The sequence below is a fragment of the Oncorhynchus kisutch genome, linkage group LG2 (assembly GCF_002021735.2).
Source record: "Oncorhynchus kisutch isolate 150728-3 linkage group LG2, Okis_V2, whole genome shotgun sequence".
NCBI lineage: Eukaryota > Metazoa > Chordata > Actinopteri > Salmoniformes > Salmonidae > Oncorhynchus > Oncorhynchus kisutch.
In genome coordinates, this window is record NC_034175.2 from 30,380,921 (window position 1) to 30,391,307 (window position 10,387).

At 41.8% G+C, this 10,387-nt stretch overlaps 1 protein-coding gene across 1 annotated transcript; it reads right to left on the reverse strand.

The window, feature by feature from the left end:
• Positions 1-3,055: 3,055 nt before the first annotated feature.
• On the reverse strand, positions 3,056-8,368 carry LOC109902267 (membrane progestin receptor alpha-like). Its single transcript, XM_031793049.1, is given in 2 exon segments — positions 3,056-7,051; positions 7,054-8,368. Coding segments are annotated over 2 exon segments (1,065 nt in total). The 5' UTR covers positions 7,147-8,368; the 3' UTR covers positions 3,056-6,079.
• Positions 8,369-10,387: the final 2,019 nt, after the last annotated feature.

Here is a 10,387-nt window from a genome sequence, read left to right on the forward strand (position 1 = left end):
AATTGTTAACAGACAGATTATTTGACTTATAATTCACTGTATCACAATTCTCGTCAGTCAGAATTTTACATACACTAAGTTGACTGTGCCTTTAAACAGATTGGAAAATTCCAGAAAATTATGTCATGGCTTTGGAAGCTTCTTATAGGCTAATTGACATCATTGTGGATGTATTTCAAGGCCTACCTTCAAACTCTGTGCCTCTCTCCTTGACATCATGGGAAAATCAAAAGAAATCAGCCAAGACCTCAGAAAAACATTGTAGACCTCCACAATCTGGTTCATCCTTGGGAGCAATTTCGAAATGCATGAAGGTACCACGTTTCATCTGTACAAACAATACTACTCAAGTATAAACACCATGGAACCACGCAGCCGTCATACCTCTCAGGATGCGTTCTGTCTCCTAGAGATGAATGTACTTTGGTGCGAAAAGTGCAAATCAATCCCAGAACAACAGCAAAGGACCTTGTGAAGATGCTGGAGGAAACAGGTACAAATGTATCTATATCCACAGTAAAACAAGTCCTATAATGACATAACCTGAAAGGCTGTTCAGCAAGGAAGAAGCCACTGCTCCAAAGCTGCCATAAAAAAAGCCAGACTACGGTTTGCAACTGCACATGGGGACAAAGATCATACTTTTTGGAGATATGTCCTCTGGTCTGATGAAACAAAAATATAACTGTTTGGCCATAATAACCATCGTTATGTTTGGAGGAAAAAGCGGGAGGCTTGCAAGCCTAAGAACACCATCCCAACCGTGAAGCACGGGGTTGGCAGCATCATGTTGTGGGGGTGCTTTGCTGCAGGAGGGACTGGTGCACTACACAAAATAGATGGCATCATGAGGGAGTAAAATTATGTGGATATATTGAAGCAACATCACAAGACATCAGTCAGGAAGCTAAAGCTTGCTCACAAATGGGTCTTCCAAATGGACAATGACCCCAAGCATACTTCCAAAGTTGTGGCAAAATGGCTTAAGGACAACAAAGTCAAGGTATCGGAGTGGCCATCACAAAGCCCTGACCTCAATCCTATAGACAATTTGTGGGCAAAACTGAAAAAGCGTGTGTGAGCAAGGAGTCCTACACACCTGACTCAGTTACACCAGCTCTGTCAGTAGGAATGTGCCAGAATTCACCCAACTTAAGGTGGGAAACTTGTGGAAGGCTCCTGAAACATTTGACCCAAGTTAAACAATTTAAACGCAATGCTACTGACCCACTGGGAATGTGATGAAAGAATTAAAAGCTGAAATAAATAATTCTCTCTACTATTATTCTGACATTTCACATTCTTAAAATAAAGTGGTGATCCTCACTGACCTAAAACAGGGAATTCATACTAGGATTAAATGTCAGGAATTGTACAAATCTGAGTTTAAATGTATTTGGCTAAGTTGTATGTAAACTTCCGACTTCAACTGTATGTCTATTTTAGATTATGGGGATGTTATCTATATGCAGGCAGCAGCATTTACACTTAAAGGGCACAAAACAAAACAAAAACAGCTTTACCCAACTCTGTGGAGACCAAGCCTGAGACCGGCTAATTAATCAATAAACACAATAGCTGACATAGACTGTGAGTAAATGTTTAATTAGGCCTACAGTTGCATAGGGCAGGACTTAACATAGCAATCCTGCATAAAACAAGCTCAGCCCTGTGAGTTGTATTGTCCAATAAACGTTGCTTTCTCTGTGTATGTACAGTTGTGGCCAAAAGTTTTGAGAATGACACAAATATTAATTTTCACAAAGTTTGCTGCTTCAGCGTCTTTAGATATTTTTGTCAGATGTTACTATGGAATACTGAAGTATAATTACAAGCATTTCGTGAGTGTCAAAGGCTTTTATTGACAACTACATGAAGTTGATGCACAGAGTCAATATTTGCAGTGTTGACCCTTCTTTTTCAAGACATCTGTAATCCGCCCTGGCATGCTGTCAATTAACTTCTGGGCCATCCATCACTTTTGCCTTATGGCAAGCTGCTCCATGATGCTGGAAAAGGCATTGTTCGTCACCAAACTGTTCCTGGATGGTTAGGAGAAGTTGCTCTCGGACGATGTGTTGGTACCATGCTTTATTCATGGCTGTGTTCTTAGGCAAAATTGTGAGTGAGCCCACTCCCTTGGCTGAGAAGCAATCCCACACATGAATGGTCTCAGGATGCTTTACTGTTGGCATGACACAGGACTGATGGTAGCGCTCACCTTGTCTTCTCCAGACAAGCTTTTTTCCGGATGCCCCAAACAATCGGAAAGGGGATTAATCCGAGAAAATGACTTTACCCAGTCCTCAGCAGTCCAATCCCTTTATCTTTTGCAGAATATCAGTCTGTCCCTGATGTTTTTCCTAGAGAGAAGTGGCTTCTTTGCTGCCCTTCTTGACACCAAAATGGCCTCCAAAAGTCTTTGCCTCACTGTGCATGCAGATGCACTCACACCTGCCTGCTGCCATTCCTGAGCAAGCTCTGTACTGATGGTGCCGTGATTCCGCAGCTGAATCAACTTTAGGAGATGGTCCTGGCTGGACTTTCTTGGGCGCCCTGAAGCCTTCTTCACAACAATTGAACCGCTCTCCTTGAAGTTCTTGATGATCCGATAAATGTTTGATTTAGGTACAATCTTACTGGCAGCAATATACTTGCCTGTGAAGCCCTTTTTGTGCAAAGCAATGATGACGACACGTGTTTCCTTGCAGGTAACCATGGTTGACAGAGGAAGAACAATGTTTCCAAGCACCACCCTTCTTTTGAAGCTTCCAGTCTGTTATTCGAACTCAATCAGCATGACAGAGTGATCTCCAGCCTTGTCCTCGTCAACACTCACACCTGTGAGGGAATCACTGACATGATGTCAGCTGGTCCTTTTGTGGCAGGACTGAAATGCAGTGGAAATGTTTCGGGGGGATTCAGTTCATTTGCATGGCAAAGAGGGACTTTGCAATTAATTGCAATTCATCTGATAACATTCTGGAGTATATGCAAATTACCATCATACAAACTGAGGCAGCAGACTTTGTGAAAATTAATATTTGTGTCATTCTCAAAACTTTTGGCCATGACTGTTTATAGGAAACCCCCCTAGTCTTTCTAGTAATATGAACAACTATAAGGTTGCTGCAGTTGACCTGGTTTTCAACTCTGGTCCCATCATAGCCCATATTCAGCCTTTTTACAACAGATTAATCACATCATACTGTATAAAGTAATGAGTTTTAACTGGTTAGGTTATCAGATCAGGAAAAACTACGGGCCCCAGAATTATTTTTCTGTCACACCACTCTGGTACCTGTGGTGCCACCTCTGGGGTATGCAGTGTGGTTAAGGTTCAAATCTAATTGAATGACTTTGTGGCTGTGCCAGCTAATGACCACCCTGCAGAGCTGCCTCCAGAACAAGATTCCTGACAAAAAAACGGTAACCTGCAATGCTGGGTAGAACTGGATACAGTGGTTAGAATTAGGTTCCGTGCAGAACAGTGAGAGTCAGTAGTATCAAGGTTAACAGTTATATGGCTCAGAGTTGGTTTGTGTTAGGAATGACGCTTACAGTGGTAGTTTGGACACTAGGGGTCACAATCATTGTATTGTAGTCATTGCAATCAATCAAATGTATTTATAAAGCCCTTCTTACATCAGCTGATGTCACAAAGTGCTGTACAGAAACCCAGCCTTAAAACCCCAAACAGCAAGCAATGCAGGTGTAGAAGGTGTAGAAGCATTGCAACCACTTTATCAGTGAAACCATAACAATTCAAATTCAGGTAACTGCCAAAATAAAGGTACGCCAACATAAAGTTTCTTAATTGGACGTTGGGTCAGCACGAGCCACCAGAACAGCATCAATGCTCCTTGGCTTAAATTCTACAAGTATCTGGAACTCTATATGAGGGATGCGACACCATTCTTCCATGAGAAATTCCATAATTTGGTGTTTTGTTGATGGTGGTGGAAAACGCTGTTTCAGGCACCACTCCAGAATCTCCCATAAGTGTTCAATTGGGTTGGAATCTGGTGACTGAGACACACACACACACTTTAAACCCCCTATGCTCCTTTGAGACCCCTCTTTCATAGTCACTGAGTTCTCTTCTTCTAGCCATGGTAGCCAAAATAATGGGCAACTGGGCATTTTCATACATGATCCTAAGCATGATGGGATGTTAATTGCTTAATTAACTCAGGATCACATCTGTGTGGAAGCACCTGCTTTCAATATACTTTGTATCCCTCATTTCCATTAAGTGTTTCCTTTCTTTTGGCAGTTACCTGTAAGTCAGTCATGATTTAACCTTTTCGTCACCTGTTAGATATTAGTCTAAGCTATGTTGTAGACATCAGTGACATTGGCAGAACCCATACCCGTCAGTGCTCTCAGGTCTGTAAAGTTCAATGCCACCTCAAACCTCCATCTGATCAGCACATATAAAATGACATAAATTTTAGGAGGCATCTCACAACAGAACACTAGGGCAACATTATCTTATTCATCTAAAATTAACATTTGAAATGGCATTTCATTCAAATTGAGTATTGGAATTATTGTCTCCAGGTCCTGATTTGAATACCTGTGTAATAAATGCATTGTTTACTTTAGATTTAAACATATTATTGCCACAGTTTCATGGACATCATAAAAATAGGTTTTAAAATAAATCCAGCTCTATTATGAGTCATTTGTTCACCTTTCGCTGCTGTGTGACAGACTTAAAATGTCACCCTAAGGGACTTGAGAGGATGTTAAAGGACTACAATGTTCTTGAGGAGGGTCTCAAATATAAGAAAGCAATGCAAAGACAGGCTTTCAAACACATTCACATCTGATTCACACACAAACATATATACACGCAAAGAGACACGCTTCAACGCACATACATACCCAACCATACATATACAAATATACAAACAGTAAGTCACCTCAGTACTCAGACAGACCTTTTGTGAGTAAAGTCAAGTCCATGAAAAGACTGAACAATACACACAAAGGCATTGACATCATCGGGTGTGAAAAAGCAAATGCTGAAGTTCCAGCCCTTTAAATACAAAAGGAATATTATCACAACGACAAAGAGACATCATTGTAATCTTGGGCACATAATTCCATCCATTTCTTACGCCAACTATCCTAAGAGTGCCAGCTTTGTTCTTTGACATGATCAATCCGCATGTTAGTAAAATGGCCAATTTATGTATCTTAGAGGAGAAATGTTCGGTTTGGTTTGCAAATTGTGTGCTCTATGCCTCTAGCCAAGTCTAACTGCCAGTCTATTATATCTGACAGCCCGTAAAGGCATCTCTCAATCACTTAGAAAGCATAGCTTTGGAGAAAATGGGCAGAGAAAATGGTAGATAAAACACAGAGAATGAGTCATTTGGCAGTGTTGACTGCAGCTCACTGGAATATCATGGGATGACCAAGGAATAAAAAATAATAATAATACTGGTCTTTGTTAAGCACTAACATTTGATTTGGGAGTCAAATCACTTTGAAACTCACATTGTATTTTTAAGAAATAAAAGCTGGTGAGAAATTCTTCTTATTCAATTATTATTATAATTATTTATTTATTATGCACTTGTGTGTATACTTTTCATTCTTTCCTGCATACCTCTATTGAGATGGTTTGTGTCATGCTTCGAGTTGGTCAGTAAATACTGTATATAGTCAAAAAGTAATTCTGACTATTCAGTAGATAGCTAGGCCATGAAATGTGATGTCACAGTAGAGAGTGGAAAATTAAGAGTAAAATCAACACAATAAAAAAGTCTCAATTCCAACCTTCATTTTCCCATTTGAAGTGTTACAGGTACTGCTTGTGCTGTGACAGACAGAAAATACCAGGTTTCTCTGTCTTCATGGAAGGTCAACATCGCAAGACAAAGTCTATGTTGCCAGTTTAAAATGTCATTTGGCAGGCCACAAAAAAATAACTGAAAAAAAACCCAGCAGGTCATCTTTTTACAAAATGAACAGTCTGATTTGTTTAATCTCTTGTCTTTTTAGCTTTCCAGTGAAAATCAGATTAAAGTCTTTCTCCCTTATCCTAATTTATCCCTGTCCTGACAGCTTACTCCACTTTCTCAAGCATTTGCGCCTGCACACGTTTCCGCACGTAGAAGGCAGTGAGAGCGCTGCAACATGCTGTAAAGACGAAGAGCGCCACTGTGTCGTGGGCCAGGTTGCCGTAGAGGGGCCTCCGCTCAATGTAGTCTGTGCGTGTTGCCTCGATCTGCACCAGGGTGCACAGCACCAGGAAGACGTGGAAGATCTGGTGGCCCTGGCCAATGAAGTCACATCGCCCGGGCAGCCAGCACTCTGGGTGGGGACAGGCAAAGAAATAGGCGCTCACCAGGAAAAAGAGTACCTGGTAGCAGTGGTAAGCCACGGCCTGGTTGGAGCAGCCCCCCTCCTGCTGGTGGCAGCTGAAGATGCGGTGCAGCACTGGGCTGATGTCCAGGCAGTAGGCCAGGCCTGAGGGAACCACCTGGAACAGCTTGTGGGCAAACTTGGGCAGCCTCGGGCTGGCATACTTGCCGTAGCAGCAGCCGAAGCACGAGAACCAGGCCAGGAACGCTGCGGTGGGCAGGAAGATCCCTCGCACCCGGGCGTGCCAGCCCTCCTCGATGGCGTAGTAAAAGTGGGCAAGGGCGCTGCCATACTGGTAGATGGCCACGCCCACATAGTCCAGAAAGTAGAAGGTGTAGTGGGAGAGCTCGGACTTGGCGTTGAGCAGGTGGGCCAGGGCACTGAACAACAAGTAGGTGAAGGCTGAGAGGAGGACGATAAACAGGGGCTGGGCGTGGGGGTCACGGAGGAAATCCACTGTCTCGGACAGCTCCTGGCACTTGACCAGGATGATGAAGGCGGCCAGCAGGTGGGTCCAAACGTTGAGTGCCTCGTTGTGCCTCTGGAAGAGGGTGAGGAAGTAGTAGCGCCAGCTGTGGTCCGGCTGCCTGTAGCCTCCAATGATGTGAGGCTCACGGAACACCCAGGGCACGTCATGGGCCTTCACGGTGCAGGGCAGAGTAGGGAAGGCAGAGTAGGGAAGGCCGACTCGAGCAGCTGAGGAATCTGACGCAACGGTTGAGCATTGATGAACAGGCGACCAATCTGCTCCATCACCACAGTCGCCATGGCAAACTAGATACGTGAGATGAGAGCAGAGGATGAGTTCACAGTCAGTCAATAACATCTATCTGGCCATGAGCTATAATTTCTGATGAGAATTTAGACTCTAATCCATATGCATTAGGTCTATATGTGTTGCATGATATTACAATGCTTAGATTTTTTGGCTTTGGTTTAGTAATGGGGATGGGTGGAGGGGGTAGATTAGCTTCTTAGATTATTTCATTTAACAGATATCTTTATAATGTCTACATCGGAAACAAAGCAGTGTACTTTTTTTCTCTCGAATATATGCAATTTAACAGTTTTATATGACGTACTTTCGATCTGAATTATTTTGGACATCAAAGCAATGTTGAGGATATCCTATTTGAGTCAGAAAAGGATACTCATATGATAGGTAAGATATAGCCTTCAAAACCTTGCAGAGAGCCTATCCAACTGACAATCCCTTTGAAAAAATATATAAAATATTGGAACCAAGACATACAAATAACTGATATTGGCATAAGATGGAAGTGTTGGAACATAAATAACAAAATGACAGATTCCAAAAATCTACGCTTAATCAAGTTTAAACTAATGCATAGAACGTGGTATACAAGAGACAAAATACACAAATTCTACAGCACAATGGTAGAGTCATGTCTTAAATGTAAAACAAACAATTACTCAATAATTTATACCTTCTGGGAGTGCTATGAAGTACAAAAGATATGGGAGGAGTTAGAAAGTTGGCTATCAGACGTTTTACAATGTAAGTTTAATTTTAATCCATCTATCTAACATATTTCAAGACATGGTATATGAGGGTGAAGTGAGATATCCGATGGGTTGGATCATTATTTTCTCGTCAATAATTTTGAGGGGGAAAAAATACTTAACTGGAAATCAAATGATCTTCCATCAATAGATTAATCAAATGCATTATTATTAAAATGTTTAAAAAATGTGGCCTAATGATAGAAATAAAATACAACAATTTGAAGCCATATGGCATAAAGTATTACAAGCCCTAGAAATACCAAAATTATGACAAATAAGAAAGTATGTTGAGAACAAACAAAGATGGGCATGGAAACTGTAGGAACAGTTTGAGTTTGAGCAAGTATGATGTCATTAATGTTTGTTGAAATCTAAGTACCAAGCAAAAGTTTGGACATACCTACTCATTCAAGGGTTTTTCTTTATTTAAAAAATGTTCTACATTGTAGAATAATAGTGAAGACATCAAAACTATGAAATAACACATATGGAATCATGTAGTAAACAAAAACTGTTTAACAAATCAAAACATATGTTTCACGTTTTAGGTAAGACCCAGATGCAGACAGTGTCAAAGTAACAAACATTTATTACTAGTACAGGGGCAGGCAAAACGACAGGTAGGCAGAGGTCAGTAATCCAAATAGGGTACAAAAGGTCCAGAACAGCAGGCAGTCTCAGGGTCACAGTAGGCAGGGGTCAATATTCCAGTGTGGTGTGGCAAGGTACAGAACGGCAGGCAGTCTCAGGGTCAGGGCAGGCAGAATGGTCAAAACCGGGAAAAACTAGAAAACAGGAACTAGAACAGACAAGAGAAAGGGGAAAAACACTGGTAGGTTTCACAAAACAAATTGGCAACAGACAAACAGAGAACACATGTATAAATACCCTGGGGATAATGGGGAAGATTGTAGACACCCGGAGGGTGACACTGTCTGACAAGCACAAAGACAGGTGAAACAGATCAGGGTGTGACAATATTTTATATTTGAGATTCTTCAAAGTAGCCACCTTTTCATGGCATTCTCATGGCATTCATGGCATTCTCTCAACAAGTTTCATGAGGTAGTCGCCTGGAATGCATTTCAATTAAAAGGTGTGCCTTGTTAATTTCTTGAATTTATTTGCTTCTTAATGTGTTTGAGCCGATCAGTTGTGTTGTGACAAGGTAGGCTTGGAATACAGAAATAGCACTATTTGGTAAAAGACCAAGTCCATAATATGGCAGTTCAAATAAGAAAAGAGAAATGACAGTCCATCATTACTTTAAGAAACGAAGGTCAGTCAATACGGAACATTTCAAAAACTTTCTCTTCAAGTGCAGTCGCAAAAACCGATATGATGAAATTGGCTCTCATGAGGACCTCCACAGGAACAGAAGACCCAGAGTTACCTATGCTGCAGAGGATAAGTTCATTAGAGTTACCAGCTTCCGAAATCGGCAATTACCTGCACCTCAGATTGCAGCCTGTAAAAATGCTTCAAGAGTTCAAGTAACAGACACATCTCAACATCAACTATTCAGAGGCGACTGCGTGAATCAGGCCTTCATGGTCAAATTGCTGCAAAGAAACCACTGCTAAAATGACACCAATAAGAAAAAGAGAATTGCTTGGGCCAAGAAACACGAGCAATGGACATTAAGACCGGTGGAAATCTGTCCTTTGGTCTGATGAGTCCTAATTTGAGATTTCTGGTTCCAACCTCCGTATCTTTGTGAGACGCACAGTAGGTGAACGGATGACCTCCGCATGTGTGGTTCCCACCGTGAAGCATGGAGGAGGAGGTGTGATGGTGTGGGGGTGCTTTGCTGGTGACACTGTCTGTAATTTATTTAGAATTCAAGGCACACTTAACCAGTATGGCTACTACAGCATTCTGCAGGGTTACACCATCCCATCTGGTTTGCACTTAGTGGGACTATAATTTATTTTTCAACAGGACAATGGCCCAAAACACACCTCCAGACTATGTAAGTGTCACGCCCTGACCTTAGAGAGCCTTTTTTATTCTCTATTTGGTTAGGTCAGGGTGCGACTTGGGTGGGAAAATCTATGTGTACTATTTCTTTGTTGGCCGGGTATGGTTCCCAATCAGAGGCAGCTGTCTATCGTTGTCTCTGATTGGGGATCATAGTCAGCCTGTTTTCCACCTGCGTTTGTGGGATCTTGTTTATGTACTGTTGCTTTCCAGCACTACAGAACTTTACGTTCGTTTATCAATTTTTTTTTTTGGTGTCATCAATAAAAGAAAGATGTACGCTTACCCTGCGCCTTGGTCTCCATCTCTAAACGACCGTAACAGTAAGGGCTATTTTACCAATATGGATAGTGATGGAGTGCTGCATCAGATAACCTGGCCTCCACAATCACCCGACCCCAACTCATTTGAGATGGTTTGGGATGCGTTGGACTGCAGAGTGAAGGAAAAGCAGCCAACAAGTGCTGAGCATATGTTGGAACTCATTCAAGACTGTTGGAAA